General features: G+C 41.2%; 1 protein-coding gene across 1 annotated transcript in view; it reads right to left on the bottom strand.

Moving 5' to 3' along the window:
• Positions 1-27,100, bottom strand: part of HERC2 (HECT and RLD domain containing E3 ubiquitin protein ligase 2) — a 193,783-nt gene that overhangs the window by 6,697 nt on the left and 159,986 nt on the right. Inside the window, exons 78-89 of the mRNA XM_045004994.1 lie at positions 26,819-27,017; positions 24,513-24,727; positions 22,958-23,135; positions 21,298-21,459; positions 20,244-20,335; positions 18,943-19,082; positions 17,784-17,971; positions 16,816-17,013; positions 9,195-9,278; positions 2,116-2,257; positions 980-1,174; positions 582-694 (exon numbers count right to left, since the gene is read on the bottom strand). Of these exons, the coding sequence (XP_044860929.1) occupies positions 582-694; positions 980-1,174; positions 2,116-2,257; positions 9,195-9,278; positions 16,816-17,013; positions 17,784-17,971; positions 18,943-19,082; positions 20,244-20,335; positions 21,298-21,459; positions 22,958-23,135; positions 24,513-24,727; positions 26,819-27,017 (1,906 nt within the window). The remainder of the gene's footprint in view (positions 1-581; positions 695-979; positions 1,175-2,115; positions 2,258-9,194; positions 9,279-16,815; positions 17,014-17,783; positions 17,972-18,942; positions 19,083-20,243; positions 20,336-21,297; positions 21,460-22,957; positions 23,136-24,512; positions 24,728-26,818; positions 27,018-27,100) is intronic.

Below are 27,100 nucleotides of genomic sequence, written 5' to 3'. Positions count from 1 at the left end.
TCCATCTTTACTAGAAAGTCCCCTTTAAGCAACCAGTTTCTCATTTCCTTTTGTGATAGCTTAAGACAGGTTTCACTGTGTTCTGTAATTCAAACAATTAGTTTAACTCTTTTCATAAGACTTAAATTGATTTAAATTTCTAACTTTAAGGACAAAACAGAGTTTTACACTGTCTCAAAGCTAAAAAGGTTAGTCAAAATGCAACAAGCTACAGCTGCAGAAAGTCAGTCTCATGTAGAGAACTTATGCTAACTTCTCTCTCGCTTTCTGTAAATTAGGCCTATTCAACACTTAAAATTAAGGACATGAAGCTACATCACTCAGGAGTGTAAAAAAAATCCATATCTCTGAGCAACATGGCTATTGACGACCTAACCCGCAGAGTAAACACAGCCAGATCGGCGGAAAAATGCTTCTGTCAATGTAGCAACTGTAGTTCAGAAAAATCCCTTAAGACAGTGTACACACTGCATCTATACTACAGGTACATGTTGGGATAGCTACAGCACCACAGCTGCGCTGGAACAGTCCCCATAAGGTAGACATGACCCTAGATCTATGATCAAGAACTGCATACTTACTTCACTGAGATCAGCAATTGTTAGGTTCATCCCTGCCAGCTGTTTCCATACTGGTTCTGCCAGATTGAGGCTTAGCGGGCTGCCAGTTCTGATAGCAATGCCCAGCAGCACACCTGGACATGTAAAAAAATATGAATAATAGAATATCAGGGTTGGAAGGGACCTCAGGAGGTCATCTAGTCCAAACCCCTGCTCAAAGCAGGACCAATCCCCAGACAGATTTTTGCCCCAGATCCCTAAATGGCCCCCTCAAAGATTGAACTAATAACCCTGGGTTTAGCAGGCCAATGCTCAAACCACTGAGCTATCCCCCTCCCCTTAATTTATGTTTTAAATTCTACACACTTCTCATGGTCAAAGATTTGGTAAAGTTATTACAGTGCTGCTAAGAAATTTACCCAGGAAACGAAACATGTTCATATGTAAGAGAGACTTGGCAGCAGGGTTTAACAGGAAGCAATCTCTATTTGCTCCAGATTCATCTCTTCCATTCGGGGTCACAATGAGGAGAGGGGTAAGCCCATTCTGGAGCTCTTCACACATTTCTGCTATTGATTCACTGTAACCTCCACCACAGTCATCCACAGACTCGCCTTGTGAAAACAAAAAGTTGGTTTAAACATGCAGATCATTTCAAGAACGTTTCCAAATGCAGTCCTGAATTAAATGTATTAATATCTCTCCTTTGCGATAGATAAATAGAAAAATTGTATTTAAAAGCTGCATTGTCATATTGATAAAATAATTTAATGCATTTTAAATTTTGGTTCTGTAATATAGTTTCCTCCTTGATGGATATGATTATTTTACAACCTTGTATAAGCGTTACCAGACATTTTAAAATATCTGTGGACTGCAAAGCTAGCATTTAAGAACACAACAAAAAAACAAAACAAATTACTCTGCTTAATCAACATGACCTTGATTAACAGTAGTTTCAATTAATCCTATTTTAATTTATATTATGATATTTTTAAACTCCTGGTTAAACCGTATTCTCTCCTAAAGCTACCAGGTATTATTACTGTGTCACCATTGGGCAAAAGAAGGAAGCAGGAGGATGGCAGGAAAAATAAAAGATTCAGTGAACATAAGGTTCTTAGGGAATATTTTAAAACAGTCGTTCACTTTGATACAGTTCTAAAAATGTCAATATAGCCATAGATTGGAAGTTTATTAGCAACATCCTAATCTAGTTTACTTTTCACCATTAAAGCAAAGTAAAATGCAAATTGTGAGCCAGATTCAATTTCAGAGTTACATTTGGGTTAGAAATCTGCATCTTTGATTTTTAAAGTTCATTATCTTTGGAATTTGAGATTACCATGATGGAAACATTTCTACTGATACAAGGTTTGACAAAACCTAAACATGGGGCCTGAACTTCTTGGAAAATGGCCTTTGCACTGCTGAACATACTAAGCATTTTCTTTTTTCCCCCCATGCTCTGCTGTAATACCACCCCCCATCTCCCAAAAGGAATAAAAGAATATGGTTATGGGGGAAGTAGGGTTGAGAAAAAAGTTATTCTTACCAACAAACTTTACTTTCCAAACACGATGAGGTAGTAGAAGACTGTCTGGACTGAAGGAACTCATTTTAGCACACATTTGACCAAACACTGACTTTGTACCATCAGGACCAGCCAATCCACCTTTACTTCTAGAACGCTTTACCTAACAAGTGAACAAGTGCATGTTATAATGTGGCTGTACCACATTGTGTTACATCAGACCATAACAATTGTTTGAGTATTGTTGACATGCTTGGCACTGTACTCACACAAGACTGTACCTATGGCAAGGAATTTACACAGACTAACACTGATGGGCCAAAGTGCATATTTAAAAAACCCTGGGCCATTTGAAATTGAAATCTCCCCTTCCTGCCAGGCTCTTACTACCATACATTCTCTTCCAACTGCCCCATCCTCCTCCAGGCACAAGGAGACAGAATCAGTTTAAATTTCCACTATTGCCTCCTACCAAGACATTTCCCCACCTCAGCCCTTTTGATCCATCACCCAAAGCAAAAGTGAGGCAACGGGGGAAGAATGAACATGACCATACTGGGTCAGACCAACGGTTCAGCTAGCCCAATATCCTGTCTTCCGACAGTGGCCAGTGTCAGATGCGTCACAGGGAGTGAACAGAACATAGCAATTTATCAAGTAGTCCAGTAACAGCTTCTAGTAAGAAGAAAGAAGTTTAAGGACACCCACAGCACGGGATTGCATCCCTGACTATCTTGGTTAATAGCCATTAATGGATCTATCCTCTATGAACTTATCTAATGCTTTTTCGAACCCAGTTATACTTTTGGCCTTCACAACATCTCCTGGTAATGAATTCCACAGGTTGACTGGGTGTTATGTTAAGAAGTACTTTCTTATGTTTGTTTTAAACCTGCTGCCTATTAACTTCACCCTTGGTTCTTGTGTTATGTTCTTTTCATTTTGTCCATGCCATTCATGATTTTATAGACCTCTGTCATATCCCACCTCAGTCACCTCCTTTCTAAACTGACCAGCCCCAGATTTTTTAATCCCTTCCCATATGCAAGCTGTGCCAGATCCCTAGTAGTTTTTCTTGCCTTTCTCTGTACTTTTTCCAATTCTAATACATCTTTTTTGAGATTGGGAAACCAGAACTGCACGCAGTATTCAACATGTGGGCATACCATGGATTTATATAGTGGCATTACATTTTCTGTCTTATCATCTATCACTGTCCTAATGGCTCCTAAAGTTAGCTTTTTCGATTGCTGCTGCATATTGAGTGGACATTTTCAGAGAACTATCCACAAGGACTCCAAGATCTCTTTTTTGAGTGGGAACATCTAATTTAGACGCCATCATTTTGTATGTATAGTTGGGACAACATTTCCCAAGGTCCATTATTTTACATTTATCAACACTGAATTTCATCTGCCATTTTGTTGCCTGGTCACCAGTTTTGTGAGATGCCTTTGTAACTCTTTGCAGTCAGGTTTGGACTTAATAATCTTGAATAATTTTGTATCATCTGTAAACTCTGTCACCTCACTGTTTACCCCATTTTTCCAGATCATTTAGGAATATGTAGCATTTATGAATGTTTTAGGGAAAAGGCTAGAATAGGGATGGATCCAGCTCTCATGATTTGTTTGTATGTAGCCTTGCCAACCTCAGATGGTGGAAATTTCAACTTTCATTAAAAAATACTTTTTCTAGCCCTCTGCAGAGATAATCTTTTAAAAACGAACTGAGTGTAAACTGATCTGCAGAAAGCCTGAAACAATGACTCAGAGGGAGGAACTCCCTGTTTCCTATCAATCTCATTTAAATGTCAAAGGACAACATGTCCCACTGCAGTGTCAACCTTAACTATTAATGATCATTTTAGGATCAAGAGAGGAATTAAGCGTGGGAATTGGTGTTGTTGAAGGGAAGAAAATGTAGAGGGGGGAAAAACAGAGGAGCCTCACAAATAAAGAAGAGAAACAGAAAAGGGGAAAGAGAACCAAGGCCAGAAGAAGTGGCAGCCTAAAGGCGGGAGAGGGTTCGCATCAGTGGCACTCACAATAAGGGATTGAACAAATAAATAATAAATACAAGTGTAGTGATGGCAAACTTTTCACTCATATCTGTGGGAGATTAGGCATGAATCGAGGGGAGTATTAAGTCCTTAATTTATACCCCAACCCATGGACAATAAGTAAACTCGGCCCTCCTTCAAATCACTTTGATCCTGACCACATTAGTGAGACCAGTACCGTAATACCATGTCCAGTTCTGGTTTCCATACTTCAAAAAGGATGCTGAAAAATTATAAAGGTCTGGAAAATATCTGATAGTTAAGAGACTAAAGCAGCTCAATCAATTTAGTTTGTCCAAGAGAATGTGATCAAGTCACTTCTTAACCAACTGCAAGTACCTATATGGGTAAGAGATTTCTGATAATAGATGGCTCTTTATCTAGCAGAAAAAGGAATAATTACAACAACAGTCAATGGTTGGATGCTAGAAAAATCGGATGGGAAATAAGGTGAAAATTTTTAACAGTGAGGGTAATTAACTATTAGTCTGACCTAGTGTAACGTGATGGAATCAACATCACTTGAAGTCTTTAAATCAAGACTAGATGCTTCTAAAAACTCCAACTGAAGTTATGGGCTTGATGGAGAAGTTACTGGGTGAGGTTCTATGGATGGTGTTATGCAGGAGGTCAGACTAGATAATGGTCTTTTCTAGCCTTCACATCTATGACACCTCTGGGCTAGAATAATGCTTCTGGCCCTGACACAAAGTGGGACCCTGCAGCTACCAGTTTGTTTCAGGTGGGATTGAGTCTAAGGATCCAAGCTCAATGAAGATTGGAAGGACAGGGTAAAACCCTGTTTTCATTAACCTACTCCACAATGAAAATAACAACAGGCATGAGGAAGTGAACCCAAACATCTTAGATGCTATTGCCTCCTCTATAAATCCCTTCATAATTCATGATATTGTGGAAACTGTGAATACTGCAATTATTAGGTTTCCACCACAATTTTGAAAGTGGGAGCCTTGGCTGCCCGAGGTGGCCAACAACAGCCCCGGGTAGCCACTGTCAGCTCCAGGCCCCCGTTCTGAGTCCCCGGGCAGCCAACAGGGAAAAATCGTGGATATGTAATAATGGACCTTATAACTGCAAATAATAAGGTCTATTATTAGTTTTCCACGATTTTCCATGGCTTGTCCACAACTCAACCACAACTTTTGGACAACCATCCCATGATTCAAATAGGACCTTACTCATTTAAGTTATGAGGAAACTGCACTACTGAAAGGTAATTTGAGAGTATGGGAAGTAAACACTAGTAGAAGGAAGCTAAGCTGAAGATGCTCTTAGTCAAGCTTCTCAAAAAAATTCAAAGCTGCAGCACTCTCTTTATATTACATAGCATTATGTCAGGAGAGGTGGGCTAGCAAAAAGCCTTTGAATATTTATAGAGAATTCCATAATGTGATGAGGCAGCAGAGTATAAACAAAGCAGAATATATTTCTGTTCATTAACAAAAGTGTCAGATCATTGCAATTTTAAAAAAAGTAATTTGGTTGATCTAATTCCATAAAAAGTTAGATTTCCAACTTTCTACACTATGTACCATAACATGAAAGGACAAAAAGCAAAAGGACTATATAAGTTTGAGATCTAGTCAGTTTAAGTGAAACAGTACTTTACTATTCAATGTTACAGAAATATTTGCGGAAAAGGCCTGTCTGGCCTAAGGCTTGGCATTACATTTGTCAACATCAATGACGGGGGAAAAGAATCCTCTCATAATAACCACTTCCCTCAATGTGACCACATGTGATACCCAGGAAAGGACAAGAGTTTAATACTTGAGGGCATTTTAAAATGAGCTTCAGTCATGTAAGCAAAATCAAGATAAACTCATGTGACAATGTAGGGGTATACAGACATCAGAATCCATCATTTTCTCTTCATATTATGTAACTTCTTGGATTTTCACGAGATAGTCCACATATGTGCTTGTCACACTGTCAAGCACAAGATGTCTTGACAGTTTTAGTCCACCCCAGAAATTTTGTCTACTGGGCTTATCCCACCCCCATCACCCCGCCCCGTCCTTTGCCACACATACAAACTGTTTAAACCTACTAAAAAGGAAGTGCACAATTCTGTATCCCAAAATGCTGCCTTATAGCTCTGATCTGGAAGCACTCTGTGTAAATTCAATTGGAGGGATCAGACAATGTAGGAAATAACCAAGCTACAAAGTGACTTGGAGAGATTAGAGCACTGGGGGCTGTAGACAACGTGGGGGGAAATCAGTATTAATAAATGTGAAATCTTACACAGAGAGAGGAGAAAAAACAGCAGTTGCCAACAGGAAGGTGAGGGAAGAAGGGTAGGATAGCCAGCCACATATAACAATCAAGCAAAAACACAAATGTCCAAAAAAAATACCTTTTTGCCAAGATGTATAAATCTGTGCCACAAAGTTAAACAAAATGGCAATTTCCCTCACATTTTATAAACTTTAGCTTGTTATTCTGCTATTTAAGGGGTCTACAGGAGATCAGCACTGTGTGGCTGACTGAAATGTGGCTTATAGCAGAATGAAGGACTGAAGATCTTGAAGGGAGTAGGAGATGGTTATAGTAAATACAGCTGTCATTCAGGGCTCCAAAATTGTGCAGGCACAGAGCTATGCTCCTGTAAGATTAGAGTTGGTCATGGCAGAAGATTTCCTCAGATGTGCAGCCCGTTAGTCATTCAAAGGGGAGCTCCACTCCCACAGGATTTAGGATCTAGACATGGATGATATCATCCCTTCACCTTAGAAATCCATATCCTTGAATGTCTTCACAACCCCCGCTCCTCCAAAGCAGTGTTCAGCTCCTTCTACCCTTTCCTATCATTTTTCCTCACTTCTTAAGAGCCAAGCAGGCTTTCAAATTATTTGATCAGTTGGCATTGCTACATAATTGCCAGTCAGCCACAGAAATTAATACAGCCTTGTTGTACACAAGGGATCCCATGCTGCATAATGTAAATCTAACGTGCCAGAGTACACAGAGCAATAGACATAAATAAGTACATTCAACCAAGTTTATTTTATCTTTCTAATAGTCTTTCTGATTTTTTGGGTAAGTCTACACAGCAATGTATCCTATGGTTCGTGGGACTCGAGTCAGCTGACCCATGTGAGGGAATCCTGGGCTTGAGCATCTATCCGACATTTTAACCCTAGGTTAAGGGATTATCTGACCTGTGCTTGAACCAAAGTAGCCGGTTCCTAGCACTCCCACCCCCCACTCAGTGCTGACACTCTAGACCTACAAACCTATTGCACTGTGGGAAAACTCCTAACTGTGACGGTGCGATGGATGGGACTCAGGTGCCCACAAGAAGCACAGGTACCTAAATTGCATAATTAGCTCCTTTGGTGGCTGTCTCAATAGAATGGCTGCAGTTTTAGAAGGCTTTATACTGATCTGCCATCTAATCTGAGAATTGGGCTCTCCTCTTCTAGGCTGAGTCACACTGGCTGCCCCTGCTCTGAGGATAATTAGGACGCCAGTCTCCAGGGCTGTCAAACTATTAACATGAAATATTGTGATTCTTAATTTTTAAACTGGGCTGTTCAATGAAGGGGTTTTTGTTTGGTTTTTTATTTTGTCTCTTTTGAAGTTACAGAGGAAAAACACACCCACACCCACACCCAGCCTGGCTGCCGTGGAGCAGAGAAGTGCAGCACCAGGTCTTGGAGTGCAGTGTGCTCCAGTATCCGCTGTGGATCCCTTATTCCTGCCCCTGCCACACCTGGGAAGACGGGCATAAGGGATTCCCAGGAGGAGAAGTTTCGGGATTGGCTCCCACTCACTGCCCTCACAGTGCATACTGCCTGGGTGCCTCTGCACATGCAGCCCCCGGAAGGTGGGGGAGGGATAGACTGGGAGCAAGGGGGAGAGCAGAATGGGATCAAGCAGCTGCTTTGCAGGCAGGGAAAGTGGCAGAGCTCCAGGCTCAGCACAGCTGGGGGAGTGATGACTCCCAACACCCTGGCAACTGGGAGCCACTTCTGCCCCACCACCTTTGCTCTCTGCTAAAGGACAGCAGCGAGGAGGAGCCTGAGACACTGATGCTGTGGGAAGGTTTTAGGATTGGCTCCCACACGCCGCCCTGACAGTGCACGCTGCCTATACACCCCCGCATGCACAGCCCCAGGAGGGACAGGGGGCCAGAGAGAGACCAAGTGGCTGCCCTGCAGGGAGCGGGAGGGGCGCTGGACTCATCCTTCCCCAGCTGCACAGAGCCCAGAGCTCTGCCACTCCCTGTACCTGCAGGGCATCTGCTTAGTCCCCCGCTCCGCTCTCCTGCCCTTGCTCCCAGGCCCCCTCTGGGACTGCGTGCGCAGGGTTGCGACCGGGCAGCATGCATGAAAACCTGGTTGTGCACTTTGACCAGGAAGCAGCTCTATTTGCAAATAGCGTCTTCTGATCCATCTCCATTGAAAACCCTGCAGGCTCTCTCATAGCATGCTCGCAGACCAGCGTTCAGCAGACAATGGGTTAATGCTGATCTGAGCTGCTGCTGTTTGCAAAGGGAGATGTGGCTTCCATTTGCAATAGAGTACAACAGACTGCACCACATACTGTCAGCATAGAGAGAACTAAGCAAGTTGTATCCCAGAGATCCTTGGGGCATCTGGAAATCTACTGGGACCCGAGTCAAACTGGGGCCATGTGCACACAGGAAAGCAATAGGGCTTGGACTCTAGGTCACAGCTTAACATGGGCTTGGACCCTCCAGCCCTGCAGGGTCCTGGGACCCTAGATTCGAGCCGTAGGTTAGCACAAATGGTGTGTGGATGCAAGGGGGCGGGGTGTCAGGCTTGGGCCTAGGCTTACACTGCTGTGTAGACATACAGTGCTTTGTTTAATGATTGAGGGTAATTGGCAAAGGAAAGCTGTGGAATCAAATCTGGTGGGATGTAGTCCATGAGAGGATCACTCACTTAAAGAAGCAGTCCTTATAAGAGCACATAATTAATTTCATTTGCTTTTGTACTATAAACACCAGAGTTAGCCACACATTACAATCACAGCTTAGTTACGTTACCTGTATTCTGTTGAGTTCTACAACTGGTCCATGCTGACGATCTCTCACCATAGTTGCTTGCACAACCTTTCTGAAAGCTGCCTCCTAAAAAATAAAAATATAAAAAATTACACATCATAGAGCAGTGCAAAAATTACAATACAATTCTAAATCTGTGGGCATTTCAGATTTAAACATATGCTTAATTCCACTCGGGGGGATGGGGGTGGGGAATACAACAGAAATTTACCACAGAACAAGAAAACTTGCATCTTGCTGTCTTACCCCTCAGGAAGATCCTATCAATAACAATGAATAGATTGCACAAGAAACTGTTCCTTAGTGTCAAGCTGTCTGGAGTTTCTCAGGACTGTGGGTACCAACCTCAGGGCAGACTGTGAAGAAGCAGGGCACAAACCCCAAACTGGCTGTGAGTTCTATACTTAGATTTCACCAACCAAGTATCAAGGGTGAACTCCTCAAGCACTGTAAAAGCCTTACCATGGAGTCACAGACAGTCCCCTTGGACACTCGAGTCTATCTTGCCACCTAAGCAAGCTTGCTTTTTTGACAGGTGGCCCCTTATACCAAAAATTACAACAATATTCAGGTTACTCCCAGTTCCAAAGGACCAGTCACTTACCCCAGGTCAATTTCACCCTAGTTCTCTCACCAAAGACAACCCTTGTAGCCAATCCTATAATAAACTAACTAAAGATTTATTAACTAAGAAAAATAAATGAGAGTTATTTACCAGGTTAAAGCAGGGACACATGGGGATGGGGGAGACACACACACACACGTTATAGTATTAGTTCCAAAAGGTAATATAAGCTGCTATAATATGAAAGCTCTACATGTCCTTTAGGGCCAACCCACACTAAGAAGCTGGTGATCCCTTGCTTATGCTTAGAAATCTTCGCCCTTCAGAGTTCAAGCAGCATAGAGATAATTTCTTCTTGACAAAGATTTTTATTCCCTTCCCCCCAAGCTGATGCAACAAGCGCTTGCGTACATCTCTTCCTGGGTGTGTGTGGCAGGGGGGAAAGGGGTGGAAGAGAGCAATCAATTAAGTCTTTTGTCCACTGTTGTTCCACAACAGTTTGTCTGGTGTCTGTGGGCCTTCTTCTATTAGGCAGGAGATGACACCTCTTTTGGTAAACTAGTAATGCTTCTCTCCTGACTAGGTTTACAGTTTCAGAGTAAATACATTTATAGTTACCAAGCAAACACTTTAATATTACATTATAATATCTGTATCCCACGTTAAACACTACATGCATTTTTATAAATCTAATACCTATTTTAACAGTGCTAACACACAGGTGAGCCAGACTGGTTTCCAGCTATTATTCCTGGGGGGAATTCTTAATTAAAATTAAATCAAAATTAAAAATTCTGCAAAATTCTCCATATTTTATTTGTCAAACCATCACAATATAATCATGCCAGTCTCAATTATTTTGGTAATTTATTTCAAAATATCTGTCAGCAAGTATGTCTGAAACCATACAGACTAAAAAAAGATTCTGGTAATTTTTACTAGGCATATTAATACAGAACTTTGAGTAATTCATGTAAATTACAATACGGAACTGTATTTCCCGCACCTGTCATAAGGAGTGCAAAGGCCTGGGGGAATCAGGGGTAACGGAGGATCTGATAGAGAAGCAAGGAGCCAGGAGTGAACCTGGAGGGTTGTTGGGTGGGGGTAGGAGAAGTCTGGAATAGGATTTTTGGGGTGGAGGTAGCAGCAAGATTGTTAGGGAGTTGGGGACCCTCCCCCGTGTACATCTGGGCTGACCCAAAGCCTCTCCCATTCAGACAGGCACATGTGCCCCTGTCCCCACACACCCATCCCATGGGTCACTGCAGCCTCCTTCTCCCCCATCCCCATGTGTCCCTGAAGCTCCCCCATCCCAATTTGGCCTTGCACCCTGACTCCCATTCAGCCCCTGGCTCAATGCTATCACCCCATAAACTTCTGAGCCCACACCCCAATCTGTCCCCCCCACTAGCCATTCTGAACCCCAGTTTAAGACACACACCCCAGCAGCCCTGTGTACTCTACTCTGTATGTCCAAACCTGGATCCATGGGCAGGGTGCTGTGATGAACTACTACTCCTGGAAGAATTCTGTGCCACTGTGCATGCACAGAATTTTTTCCCCCTCACAGAAGATACGTTCTGCCCCAGAAGTGCTGCCGCTCTGCCTTCTGCCCACCAGAAGCTGGGGTGGTGCCAGAATAGCCAGCAGCAGTATGAAGGTTGTTGTTCTGGCACCACCGCAGCTTCTGATGGGCAAAAGGCAGAACTGCAGCACTTCTGGGGCAGAATGTATTTTCTACAGAAAAAAAATAAAATTCAGTGGAACACATGAATTCGGCACACTCAAGACAGAGACTTTAAGCAGCAGTACAGTAAGGGTTGTCCATGTACCCTGCATGTCCTCTTGCCTCTAACCCGACCCTCTCTGTTCCTTCACACTGGAATCCTGATGACATTAGACACCAAGTAGTGGGGATAGAGGGTGGACTAAGGAATATATATGTGTATAACAAATCTAAGAACCACAGTTACTGTACAGGTAAATAACTCTTTCTTCATGGAGTGTTTGTAGACATATATATTCTACTTTATGTGATTACTAAGCAGTCCAATGGTGGTGGAAACTCAGAAGTTACTTAAACAAGAATGGAAGAACATGTTTTCTGAAGTGTCTGCCTGCTCTGGAAGCTTCTACAGTCGCATAGTATCAAACAAACATGTGAACAGAGAACCACACTGCTTCTCTGCAGGTGTCTAATAGGGACATTACTGGGGAGGCCACTACTGCAGCTTGGGCCCTCATAGAAAGAGCAATAATTCTCTCCGGTGGGGTGACATTTGCAAAGTCATAACAAGTTTGTATACATGAAGAAATCCAATTTGATATCCCCTCATGGCAGTGACCATTTATCCTCCCATTTTTTTCAGCATAAGATACAAACAGTTTAGGAGAGGGCCTAAAAGTTTAGTCCTGTCAATGTAAAGAGATAAAGCCCTGCAGATGTCAAAAGTATGCAACCTCTCTTCCTCCTTACAGGCGTGCAGTTTAAGAAAAAAGACTGGTAGATGTATCACCTGATTTAAACACAATTCCAACACCACTTTTGATAGGAATTTCAGATAAGGCTGTAAGGCTATGTTGTCCTTATACAAAAAATTTTATATGGGTTCATACCAAAGCCTGAAACTCACCTACTCTCCTAGATGATATCACTATTAAGAATGCTGTTTTAGCAGACAAATGCAAAAGGAAGCAGATGGCTAAAGGCTCTAAGGGTGGTCCTATGAGTATTTACAAGATTAAATTAAGGTTCCAAGAGGAAAGTGGAGTTTTAACCAGCGAGTAGACTAATTAGTCCTTTCAAGGATCTCCCAGCCAGAGTGAGAAATAAACAGACTAGTCTTGAATAAATGGATGAAAGGCTGAGATGGCTGCCAGATGGACTTTTAATAAACTCAGTGACAGATGTGACTCCTTCTGTTATAGCAGGTAGTTCCAAAAGGTCCTGAATCTGCAATGTGCAGGGAGACAAGTGGTGGCAATATGTCCAGATCAAGAACCTCTTCCACTTAGCGAGGGAGGTCATTTTAGTGGAATGCTCCCTACCAATTAACACATTTCAAACCACCTAATAACAGATTTTCTGCAGCTGTTAGCCACTGAGTATCTACATTATGAGGTGGAAGCTGCATGGATTAGTGTGCAACACCTGGTTGTAATCTTGCAATATTATGTCCTGGAGGACAAATAATGTGAATTAAGATTGGATTGACAGATTCTGCAAGTCTAAAGTACCAATACTGTCTTGGCCAAGCTAAAGCTATGAGAATCATCATGGAGTATTCCATCAGCTTTCTGATTACTCTGAGAATCAGTGAGACTAGAGATATGCGTACAGGAACTCTGTTCCTCCCACCTCCCAGGGCAGTAGGAATAGATCTGTCATGGAGCCATGGAACAAGAAGCAGCTGCACTTAGTGTCTGGTCACTAAGAAATCCATGGTGGGAAATCCCCATCTTTGGAACACTGATTAGTTTTTCTGGTACCACTCATGATTTCCAACAAACTTCCTGCTGAGGCAAACCGGGAGGACATTCTGCACCCATCAAAGGTCTGAGAACTTGAGGGTGATGATGTTTTGCCTGCAGAAGTTCTACAACTGGCTTGCCTCCAAACACAGAAGATCTGATCTTGTCCCATCCTGTTTGAGATAAAACATTGCAGTCATATTGCCCATCATTACTTGTATGGTGATGCCGCAGAGAGATGGAAGAAAAACTTGGTATGCACAGTAAACGGCCCTCAGTTCTAGAACATTTATATGAAGAGCTGCCTCTCAAGTGGACTAGAGATCTTGATTATGCACTCCATTCAGGTTTGCCCTCCAGCCTATGGTGGATGCATCTGTCATTAATGTCTTTGATGATAAAGGAGGAGATTAGGATAGCTGCTTGCAGACATTTTCCAGACTCATCCACCAGCTTAATTATGAGAGGACTTGCGCAGGCATATGAATCAGCATGTCCACGGATGTATGCTTGAATGATATACAGACTTCAACCAGCTTTGCACGTATTGCAGCTGAAGTGGGACATGCGAAGTCATGCACATGCAGGATGCCATGTGCCCCAGAAATCTGAGGCATGTTCCAACTTGTCAGATAAAAGCATAGTTGGTGCACAGGGAGAGAATGGAATGGACTCTCTTGAGACAGATAAGCAGTTGCCAAGTTAAGAAGAGATGGGTTGAGAAGGTTTTGAACAACTAGAGCTCTCAAGGAAGTAGTCAAATCTGCTACTTGGATTAACGTGAGGACAATCTTCAGCTAGGGAATTTGTTCCTCTTCCTAGATGGATTAGGAGCTAGCCAATAATAAGGTGGAGGCCTACAATCTTTCTTTTTGGGGGCAGGCATGTAAACATCTAAATATCTCAGGGGTGCACAAAAATCCCTAGGGGTGTGCAAGGCCTCAGACTTCCCGTTGAAAAAAAAAGACTGCACCCCTCAAAGGGATGGTCCTTAACTGTTTCCGCACTTCTTTAGGGATGCCAGAAGTTTGCAGTCATAAGATCTTTCTCGTTAGTACAGCCATTGCCATGGATCATGTTGAGACCTGTTTGAAGAGATGTTTTGGTGACAAGCTGGTCCTGGACTATGACTGAAGAACTCCTCCCTGGGCTATTTGGGAAGTTTGTCAGAAATTTCCGAGGAAATTTCCAAAAAGTCATATTTAGAGAGAACCACCTTGTAATTCTCATCTGTAAACTTATGTGGAGTAGCTCTTTCTTCCCAAGCAAGTTGAGCTTTTTTGGCTTTGTCTCTGGGACTGTGCTTCTGTTGTCCTCACCTGGTCCTCTCAATTGAAGTTGTTACTACCAGGATCCTGGCACCAGATGGGAGAAGAATTGTTTGAAATCCTATGCACCCTACAGCAACAGACAGCCCTTTTTAAAAAAAAATAAAATAAAGTGGGTGGTATGAAGGCTGGTTCTGGACAAAAATTTGATTCTGCTAAACAGCCTCTCATTTTTAGGCAGTGTCACTCTACTAGGAAAAGCCTGTCAGATGTGGTTGAGTGTTCCCCACAGCCACACACAAGACTGCTGTGAAATGACCCAGCCACTGGGTCTCTCTCCAGGTGTTTCAAGCCTGTGAAGCCTGGACAAAGCCCAGCCATTGCCCCATTTTTGGGTCCCTAGACACACTTTCAGGTTGCAGACCCTATGTCTGGCATAATGTTGGGACAACTGGGACTACAAATTTACCCTAATTGTGAGTTTAACGGTAAGTGACTGAAAGTTCATAAAATGTCACAATAACCTGTAACAACAAAGGTTGATGGAAAAAGATAACAAAGGGAGACAAAAACTGAATTAGTCCACTCAGCAAGGTCTACTGATAGAACTCAAGGACCATGTTAAGATCATGCCTGATAAACAAGAGATGTGAGAGATTAGAAATCAGTACACCAAAATTAGTGTGTCAGAAATTAGGCCTAATTGGTGGACAAAATAATAAGTGGACGGGCAATTCTGTCCATCCCTCCTTTCTGGGGTCCTCAAAAAGAGACTTTGGGGGGAAAGCTAATGGACTGCAACACTGGCTAATTGAAAGATGAGAGAAGGGGAAGGAACAAGCTTCACTATCATGGATGACACCCCACCATCTCCTTTACCCTGATCCTGAAAGATGCCCTGACCAGGCCAGAGAGAGGAAGCCAAATGACATTGCCACCTTCATCAACTCTGGCTGAATCCTGAACAGCACCTGGTACGAGAGACTTTGTCTCTCCTTCCCTCTCTGACCCACATCCTTTTCCTTCCCCACCTTATTTCTTCTCTTTCCTATCTCTCCCCTTTTTTCCTTCTGTCTAATAAGAGCCCGTCTTAGTCAACCAAAACTGCATATTTTGCAACACCGCTGTAACCAGAAAGGTCAGCTAAAACAATGCCCTACACACCCCAATGCTGGTACAAGTTTGCCAGGTCTCCAAGTGGCTGATAAGACCATGAGCTGTGTTTTGCCAGCAGTAAGACTGCAAGTGAAAATCAACATCAGAGACAGAAGCTGCATTTTCTATCTTTGCTAAACAAGAGGGCTTTTCCTTCTAAAAACTCTCCAGCTAAAGGGAAAGGGAACAAGGAATGTTTAAATTGAAATCTTATTTAATAATTTGCATTTTAAATGCTTTAATGCTTTTTCTCTCTTTTTGCATCTTAATAAAAGATGAAAAGTTTTTTTTATGGTGAGTCTTCCATGGTACTAGGCAGGTTGTAGTTTCTGTTTACCAAACCCAAAATCTTATTGAACATTAAAACTATTTAATGTTGGCAAGTGAGTGGGTTAACACCTTTGGCTCTCTGGGCCCATATATACCACGTAAATTAACTCACCTTCATCCTCCTGAGAGCTGGATCCTGCTGTCCAGCTGCCTGGTCCCTGGGTCCAGTACTGACTCCCCCCGCCCCTTGCTTAAACACACATTCTCCCCGACTCCACCCAAAGGTGTGAGCCTTCAAGTTTTACAGTTTAACTCTCTCAAAAGGCACATAGACATTGTAAAGCATAGATACATGGACACTGACATTTAGTGCAGATTCTAGCACCACTCTCTTTTACTCAACAGATAAAGCACAAGAGACTGTTCATGTTCTCACTTCATTCAGGCTGAAATGCATTTATCACTGCACACTTCCATTGTATCAATTAGCTAAACACCAAGTCATTGCATCTGAAATTCAAAAACCAATGTTGCTCCTTGGAAGAAGTCCATTTAGTTTTACTCTCTCAAGGTAAGTTCTACTAAATATTCTAGGAGAACTCAACTAAATTAGAACAGAAGACTTAAAATTTAAAAACTAACTGATAGCAGCAGCCTACACATTCCCTACAGAATGAGATAATCAAGTTGTCAAATTCCACTTGCCACCTGAAATTATAACTATGATGTATTATTTATATTGCTCATGCATGAGCTAAGATACAAAGCTCTATTCCATTTTCTTCAGACAATATTTAGGCAATGTATATAATTACAATTACCACAATCTAAGATGGTCTTTGAAAATTCAAATATAAATCCTGATAAATACCTTTCCCTGCGATATCAGAATTCCCCGTAAAGTATCAAATCCAATAGAGGGTCCCTGGCCAGTTTCATCAAGGCGTCCTTCAAGATCAAACATGGGAATGCAAGGACAAAATAGTTCAGAGATGTGATGCAGTAACAACAGTCTGTTTCTCAATGCAATTATTGGTATTTCCTGTAGATGGTTGTACTCCATAGGAACCTATGATAGAACAATTATATTGTTAAGATTGAACACATTTAGTTTCTGTATGTGCACGGAACAATTTACAGATTAATAATTTATTAAGTAAAGGAATACAAGATTATTTTGGTTTTAAGAAATTAAGATATTTGCTTATTTTGGACTGTCAGCACTAAAGACAGCATGAGTTCACTTATATATAAAACATTTTTCTAGCATCACTAAACTGAAAAGATTTTAAAAGGATTATATGTGACTTTGGAATGTGGAAGTAGTAATTATTTTTATCTCTTCAGATTTTAGAAGTCCTCCTATAGGGGACTCTTATCTGTACATCTGATCCAGTCTATTGTACATGATGGGCAAGAGCAGCAATGGAGTGACATCAACATTATAGTGGTGGAAGAAAAAGTGAAGGAAAATATTTAAAAAGTGGCCTTTCAAACCCAAAGGGAGCAATGAAAGTTCCACTAAAACAAAGGGGGGAAAAGTCATCAAACTTTCATAGCATTAGTTGAAAGCCGCACTTGAATTTCTTTTGACTTTCAAACTAAATTAATGATGGTTGCTAAAAGACAAAAGTTATTTCTGCCTAGAATAGTGGAATCCCTCTATTTGAATTTGGGAAGAGGGACAGGAGCAACAGAGGGAGATCTTAACAAAAAGCAATTAAAGCCTTGATCCAAAGCTAGAACTATGCATTTAGAAAGGAAAAACAGCTACTGCAAAGTTTTAATAACTGCATTAACTAAATTTCAATATCCAACTTTACTAAAGCAAAATCTTACTTGGGTAGGAAGCTTGCCAGCATTAGCAGGTTTACTAGTCGACCAGGCTAAAGTATGTGCTGACCCACAGGCAACTCTGTTTATTTTTTTACCCTGAAGTGCTGCAACCAACCGGGGTCTTTGAATAGCATTAGTTGTCCCATCTCCAAGCTGCCCTTCATCATTATCTCCCCACGTGTACACTTCACCTAAACCAACACAAACATGTTTACTTTCCTCAGAAAGAAGAATGAAAAGCAAATTTATTTCCTGTGAAATTCACTGGGACAGGGACCACCTTTTTGTTCTCTGTACAGCAGCTAGCACAATAGAGTCCTGATCCATGACTAGGGCTCCAAGCCGCTACAAACAAAAAATATTATCATCTCCATGAAGGAAACACCCAGAATTACTAATCAATCAGAACTGAGACCCCATTATGCTAGCTGCAGTACAAACATGTATAAAGACATTTCCACTGCCCGGTTTACAAACTCATTTAAGTATCTAAAACACAAGGAGGAAATTGGGAAGCAGGACAAGAATTACAGTGATAGAAAACACTACTTGCTGTCTATATTTGATGGTTCCATGGCAGACCAGACTGGTGAAATTAAAGGAAAGCTTAGCCACCGTGCATGCCTAATTTGTAATATTTCACCAGCATTTTTGTAAACTTGCTAATTAAATGCAGAAACAAATCTACTAGAAGAAACATTTAATAATTCAAACAACACACTAAAATGAAAGTAAGCTGCTTTGTAAGACACGACTGTTTGCTTCCGTACTTCATTTACGAAGTTAAACATTTCAGCAAGTTGAAGAGACTTCCTAGGTAACAGAAAAGCTTAGTGCACTCATTTAAAGCTCAACAAATTTGCAATTACTGTTAACGCTATATGTTTTTCTTTAGAGCATCTCAAACGTTTTATGAAACTTAGCTTTTATTTTTTTCCCACTATGTGACTGAAAACCTTGAAATTGTATGCATGCCCTTTTAGATCACCAACACAAACCGAGATTTGTTGCTTGGGAAGTATGCAAATATGTCAGTGCACAAAAGGAGGGCAGGTTGTGACCCATTAAAAATGTTGATCCATCAGATTTCAGACTTTTTTTAAATGTTTCATTTTTCAAAATAAAGTTTATTAAGAACGACTAAAATATTTATTCGCTATACCGTCTTCAGTGCAGCAAACACAGTGCAAAGAGCCAGTAGCTATTGCGATGACTTTCTTTCCTTGCAGCCCTTGTACTTGTCGAGGTCTTCTCACATGGTCATCAGATCCATGGCCTAATCGATGATAATCTCCTTTACCCCTGCATATAGATAACAAAACTAGTACCAACATTTTTCCCCAACCACACACTTGTAAAAGGACTTTTTCAGATTTGTAAAATTTAACACGATAAAAATCATAATACTTCGTCTTCAGGTAAGACTGGACAACTTTAAAAGCTGACCTGGTTGTTAGTAGATTGGGGACCAAAGACCAATTAGTACTCAGTCACCATTATACCAGAAACTAGTGTTTTAGGCTAAGATTTACAAATATAGGCCAAATGTGAATTCATCATCATGAATACTTTTCCACATAGACCAATAACCAAACTTATACTAAATATTTAGTATACAACCTAGGACTCTGTCTCCAAATACGTCAAATGTGAGGCAGTGAGAGGGAAACCCTCATATCATCCTTTGTTCCTATTCTATTGATGTGGCTTTGCTTACACAATCACAGATGTTTATTCTTTTTTGTATACCATATATAAATATGTAATATACATACATTATTAATTAGACATCACCACAACATACACAAACTGCCATATAACTCTGACCAACTCTCCTCCATTCTATCCACTAACGCATTATTTCAGTGCTAACATTCCAGCACTGTAGCACACCTGACATATAAATATCTTGTGATGCCGGCTAAGACAGTGCCATGCGAACGCCTGTTCTCACTTTCAGGTGACACTGTACTCAAGAAGAGGGCAGCATTATCTCCCATAAATGTAAACAAACTTGATTCTCTTAGTGATTCGCTGAACAAGAAGTAGGACTGAGTGGACTTGTAGGCACTAAAGTTTTACATTGTTTTATTTTTGAATGCAGTTATGTAACCAAAAAAAATCTACCTATTTGTAAGTTGCACTTTCATAATAAAGAGACTGCACTATAGTACTTATATGAGGTGAACTGAAAAATACTATTTCTTTTATCATTTTTACAGTGCAAATATTTGTAATAAAATTAATATAAAGTGAGCACTGTACACTTTGTATTCTGTGTTGTAACTGAAAGCGATATATTTGAAAATGTAGAAAAACATCCAAAAATATTTAACACATTTCTATTGGTATTCTATTGTTTAACAGTGTGATTAATCACAATTAATTTTTTGAGTTAATTGCGTGAGTTAACTGTGATTAAATTGACAGCCCTAATATTTACTGCAAATTCAAAACACATACCAGGTATATACTGCTCCGGACTTAGTAAGAGCCACAGAGAATTGTGATCCACATTCCACTTTAACCACTCCAAGGCCTGTGAGGGAATCAATCTGGGAAAACAGGATTAAATGCAACTAGATTGACTCAGACAAGGTGGGTGAGGTAATATCTTTAATGGACCAACTTCTATTGGCAGAGGAGACAGGCTTTCAAGCGGCACAGGGCTCTTCTTCAGGTGTGGAAAAAGAAATCAGTGTGTCACAGCTAAATACATAGCGGGACAGATTGATAGACTGATTGAACAGCCTTTCTGCAGTTTGCAGTATTGTATGTGCACCTTTAACTGAACTCAATATATATGCTGTTCACAAGTCATATTTTGCAAAACTTTTCACTCCTTCCAGTTTTTAAGTTTTGTTTAAAATTAGAGTTAAATCTTAATTTTTTAATATTTTTTTTAAAGCCAAGATCAGGGAAATGGGTAAAATTTTACATAGCATACTCTGCTGTCTCCTCTCCTCAGTCTAGGGGATAAGGATATTTAACATATGAATAACAGCACTACCACCATATAGCAATATTATTCATGATATCAGATATCTGTACGGTCTTCAACTCAATATTTTAAGACGTTCCAAGTCAACTATACATTCATATGTAGCAAATTACAACAAAATGGGATGTTGAGCTTAATCAATTTTTGTTCCTTTCTGGGGTTTGGGGTCACCCCATTTACTGGTACCATATCTTTGAATTTATATACTGTATGTGCCTGTGGAGATGTCAGGAGATTCTACTCACTTGAGAGATTCTCTAAACTTAAAATTAGGAATACCACAGGAAGCAACAATATTGCTGAAAGAGAAAGAAAAACTAAGTGCAACCCTTGTAACTCAGACATACAAGCACAAGGCTATATTACTAGTCAGTGTGCCTAACTGAGCTGCCTCCGTGGAAACCACCAGGAAAACCCTTCTCTCTAAAGACAAGGGGAATCTTCTGCAAAGTGGTAACTCGCTTTTCATTACTCTTCTCTAAAATGAGTGTTTTAACTGATGTAAAATATAAATACCTTCATTGGTACTTTACAGCCATCACTGCCTCCTCTCCCAAGTTTTCCATAATCTCCATCACCCCATGACCAGACAGTATCATCATCAGTCAGGCACAATGTCTGTGCATCTCCACTACCACAGGCTATGTCGATCACACGATAGCCCTGCAATGCTTCCACCTGAAAGACAGTCACCATTTTTTGTTTACAATAAGAAGTCTCAACTTTTTAATTTCAAACAGTAAGTCAAATAAAAACAGTCAACTTGCAGGAACTCTTTATTGAGAATTGAGGGTGTGATTAACAGCTCAGGACCACATCAATGAATGAAGTCATGGACACTCAAGGAAAGTTTAGTATTTTCACCCCAACAAAAGATGACTAACAATGTACCATATATATTTTAAATAGTTGGGTTATTCCTTTTATTTTGATCAAGTAAATTCTCACTACAGTTTAACAAAAAAAAAATAGAAAAAACTGCTGCTGAAATATTTAAGGTAACCAAGGAATAGGTTTTATGAACTTCAATTTCTGGTTTCTGATTTTTATCGTGTATTACATAAACTGAATAAAAATGCATGTTTGCAAATAGCTATTTGCTGGTTTATAATATTCAAGCATCCAAACAAGAGTATGAAACTAGTCAACATTGTATCTTCTGAAATGCTAACCTTCACAATGTAATAGTCGAGTACAGATGATAAAATGAACTGTCAGTTCAAGTGTCAAGTAATTCTGTAGGAGAACTAACAATCTAAATTTAAGTTATTAAAGGCTAGTTACCATGAGATTGTGAAGTCTGAATTATTGCTAGCCAGCTAATCAGGATATCTAACTTTCTTGGATTTATTTTTTTATTCCAAATTGCAAATAATGTCCTTTATACATTTTTAAAAAAACCTCTTCAGAAAGGATCAAAACACACACATCTACATCCATCATGAATATTTACTTTAGAAACTCCTCTAACAACATAACCGTTAACAATACTGGTTAACAAAAACATTTTTCTCTTAATAGTATTTCAGTATTGGATTCCCAGAATTAAGTACACAATTATACAACAACAAAAATCAGTTGCAATTGTTCTTATTGCTTATCACTTCATCGACAGACATTTTTTTCAAGCTGGAAGAGGGGAGCGAAGGGAAGAAAAGGGAGTAGCATGCATAAGATAGAGGGAAATGCCTGCTCATTTTCAGAAAGAATAGGGAAGCACTAGTAGGACTTACAGCAGAAGAGCTATTGGTGAGGAAGTGACACATTTTATTTACTGGAGTAAGGGACAGAGCCTATTTGGACGGTTGAATTTTGTTTAGACAATCAGAAATTATTTCTGTTTCTTGTATGGGAGGTCAATTTTTTTTAAGCAGTGTGTGTGGATGAGTTCCAATGGCCAGCTCCAGCCCTTATTATGAGCATCAGCTGCTGCTGCACGCTTTGCATTTATTTGTTCCTCTGCTGCAATGCAGTTCCTTTACTAGTGCTTGCTGGCAAAGTTTGTCGTTGCATTTTATTTAACCCATTCCTATCTCTTAAAACAAAATGGTAAATTCATTCTCATTTTCTCTAAACATTTCTACCTTTATTCTTTATATGCAAAAATTTTAAAAAGCAAAATATTTAGAACAGACATTCAAACTGCAGGTGATTAATTCAAACAATATCTTCTCACCAGTTTGGGTTTTAACTGATCCTCACTATCTCCATGCCCAAGGCGTCCATATCTCCCCTTTCCCCATGTATAAAGATCCCCTGCTGCAGTAATACATGCACTGTGTGCTCCACCAGCAGCGATGTCAACTACTTCTATCCCTCGCAGAGACTCAATTACACGAGGACGATCACAAGGACTGAAATAGAATAGTTTGAACAGACAAAAAAAATTGAATAAAATGTTCCAATTAAGTAATATACATAACTAGCAACTCTCTGGAATCCTTTTGCTCATTTTGAAATATTACTTATTTCTGGTAATTTTCCTAAAGAAAATAAGTATGAAAAACAACATTCAGAATAATCCTATTCTTATAGGTTCACACAGGCTAGAAGTATTTACCAACATATTTTATCAATGAGTTTCCATGTGCATAATTTAGGCTAAGATTTTTATTAAACTGACTTTTACTAAAAATATCCATGACAAAATGGGGAACCTGAGCAGCTGTGGGTGGCCTGGGAGGTCCAGGGACCCCCACCACCTGTGGGGGTTTGGAGCTGCAGGGTCCCCCTCTTCTGGCAGCTCGGAGCTCCGGGGGTCCCCATTTCCCCCAGGGAGGCGGAGAGCAGCAGGGGTCCCCTGCCGCCCATGGAGGCAAAGAGCGGTGGGGGTTCCCTGCCACCGGTGGAAGCAGAGAGCCGCGTGGATCAGGTCTCCCACCATCACTCCATTCCTCCTTAGGCTGCAGGGGCCCTGCAGCTCCCAACCTGCACTGGCTGAAGTCATGGAGGTCTCTGGAAGTCACGGATTCCATTACCTCTATGATTAAATCGCAGTCTTATGCATAATTGTGGCTCATAAGCATATAGTCACTTACTGTGCAAGCATACTGTTAACATTTTCATTTAGACTGTGAAGTATCACTTAAACACCTCAAAACTGTTCAGACTCCTTTGTGTCATTTCAGCTAATTTGTCCTACTATAACTTCCCAGATAAAACCAATACAGTAGTAATGGCTTAATTAAAACAAAGGAGTCAAAACTTTTATCTCCAAAAATGAATCAATGTTCACTAAAAATACAATTTAACATATTGTGATGAAATTACTAGTGTAAAATGTACTACGATTCCCTACCAGATGGAATCAGAACTGCCCTCTACCATAATCCCTGCACCTCTACCAGAGAATGGAGTTTCTCATTCAGCTCAAGCAGTATGGGGCTTGTGCCTCTGGAGCAGCAGAATCTTAGTTTTAATCCCTGTAGTGCCATAAAATTCCAAACATCCAGAATGTGCAACCCATTGAGGCAGCCATGGATTTGTTACAATACAATATATAGCCAATAACAAAAAACAAAAATTGACTACTTTTTTTTCCCTAAAAATATTTTATTAAACTATTATACTGGCTTCTCTAGTTTCAAAAAACCCAATTCTTGAGTAGGTATGGAAAGCTAGGACTTTGATCTACCTATAGATAGACAATATTTGTACAATGCTTCAACTATATAAATCCCATTAATACATATGCATCAACATTTCAACATAAAAGGTTTTCAAAATGTTACCTTCTGTTTCCGTGACCCAGTTTACCATCTTCTGCCTCTCCCCAAGAATAAACTTCGCCTTCTGAAGATAGTGCCAAACAGTGCTTTCCTCCTGAGTTCACAGCAACTTTCTTTATGAACACATGCTGAATGGATTCCAGTAATGTTGGTGTGGAAACTGACTCAGTCCCTCCAATTCCAAGCCTGCCACCTGCACCATATCCAGTGGCATAAAGCTTCAATGAATGAAAAAAAAAAAAAAAGTATTTTATATTGTTAACTTCCTGAATAGGAACATTCATTTAAACTACATGATACACTCAGTGCAATTAATTGGATTCTAGTATTCATTGCTTCCTTGGTGACACAAAGGACAGAAACATTCTTTGCACATCTGAATTTTCTTTCCTGGAAAGTACAGAATATATACACTTAGAGTAACTGTATATATCAAAACTCAAATGCCTTTGTCTTTACACTTGATATGAGAAAGCTACATTAGTATATAAGCTAAACTTCTCTTATGGGGAGAAGAGGGAACTTCCAAGTGACTTAGTTTTGAGCAGCTGTTCCATACTCATATAAGCTTTTTCCCCATGAACCATTTTGAAATGATGTTTTAGTGCAAACTCTGTAGGCTTGCTAAAGAGTACTGACATACAGGCTTTTATGGTCCCTGTAGCGAGGCAGTGGGATACCCCACGGCCCCGCTGAGAGACGAGCCTCCCCTAACACCAACATGGGCAGAGCCACTGGGTCCTGCGCCTGCCTCTCAGAGGTCATGGCGCAGACCCGGAAGTATAAAAGCTCACCTGCAGAGCTCAGTTGAGACCCAGCCGCCACAGAGACCAGACGTCTGCGGCTGAGCTCCCTCGGGGGAGACAGCAGAAGGCTGCGGCCAGCCTGAGGCCGCACTGGGCCAGCTGAGCCTACGCCTCGCCCGTTACCCAGAGGAGGACTGGCCGAGCCTACGCCTCGCCCGTTACCCAGAGGAGGACTGGCCGAGCCTGCCTCTGGCCCACTACCCCGAGGAGGAGCCGAGCCTGCCTCTGGCCCGCTACCCCGAGGAGGAGCCGAGCCTGCCTCTGGCCCGCTACCCCGAGGAGGAGCCGAGCCTGCCTCTGGCCCGCTACCCCGAGGAGGAGCCGAGCCTACCATCCGCTACTTACCCGGAGGAACCGATGGTGTTTGAGACCGCCGGCGACGCTACGACGACTCAGGTACCTTACGAGGGGGAGTGTGGAAGTGGCCCGGGGGCAGCCGACCCCAGTCTGGCTGCAGCACTGCCTGAATCTATGTCAGTGTGTTGCGGCCAGGATCCCCACTGACGGCAGCGAGTCTTTGCCGCTGCTAGGGCCCCGGGCTGGGACGCAGTGGAGTGGGAGGGCCTGCGTCCCCCCTGCCACCTACTCCTTGGGTGGCAGACTCCCCCTTCTCCCTGGCCTGGAGAGGCTAGGACCTTCTGATATAGAACTATTGGCTCAGCGCCCGGCTTAAAGGTCTGAGCCCCTGACCGTGTGCTGGCCATCCCACACTGCCACAGAGCCGACGGCCGGTGGACTAGAGCGAGGCGGTGGGATACCCCAAGGCCCCGCTGAGAGACGAACCACGGCAAAGCCGCACCACAGTCCCAAAAGGTTGAATAATATCTACGTATGCCCCCGACATTTTAAGAGTCAGTTACATGCATTTACATGGTAGAAAGTAATTTTCTAAATTACCTTCAAAAATTTAGTTTACACAAACTAGGTTTAAGTAAAGAAAAAAATTAAGAGTCTCAACTAAATTTTCCCTTTCAGTCTATATTTCATGAATTTGACTGGCATAGTGTGATATTGAATGTCTATGGGATACTATCATACAGCAAATTGTTAAGCCCACAATTTCAACTTTAATTTTCAATTTCCTTGTTTTTGATTACATCACACAAATTAGACAGAAGAAAGGCTTGAATTCCTTTCCCTCATTAAGTTAAACTATTGATCAACAATTCTACAAACATGAAGCACATCAGCATTCCCATCAATAAGAGTAGACATTCAAAATAATGTTAATCGTTTGTTCAGAAGCAGATGTCTGTGTTAAAATCAGCATAGCTCTCTAAGCTTAGAGCTGGTATCATCTTCTGTACGTAGAGTAGAGAATTTTATTATACTAGGTTCCTAGTTCACCCTGTCAGTACTGGCAGTTGTGTGTGGGTTAGTTTTGGGTTTTTTTAAATAAAAGTTTTGCAAAATTTACACTGAGTCAACCAATCCCACTCACCCTGGCAGGCTGACATTTGCCAGGGAAGTCTAACTTGAACAGTTCTTTATTGTAACCCTTACCTTTCCATCAGCAGTCACCGCAAACAGAGTCTGTTCACCACCAATTAATTGCACAGGTCTAAGTGTGGCAAGGGCTTCACATGGAGTTGGAACTTTCACCTTTGCCCCTTCAATACCTCCAAGCTGTCCTCTATGATTATGACCCCAACCATAAATAGTTCCACTACCTCCAGCTGAAAGGGTCCAATCATCTGGTCTCCTGCAGATAATTCAAAGGAACACAAAGGAAAAGTGTAGAAGATTGAAAATGGAAGCTTTGATATGCTCACCTTTTCATTCTAA

Source organism: Mauremys mutica, chromosome 1, assembly GCF_020497125.1.
Source record: "Mauremys mutica isolate MM-2020 ecotype Southern chromosome 1, ASM2049712v1, whole genome shotgun sequence".
NCBI classification, from domain to species: Eukaryota; Metazoa; Chordata; order Testudines; family Geoemydidae; genus Mauremys; species Mauremys mutica.
Note: the sequence above shows the minus strand (reverse complement) of the source record. Positions and strands in the feature narration are given on the sequence as shown.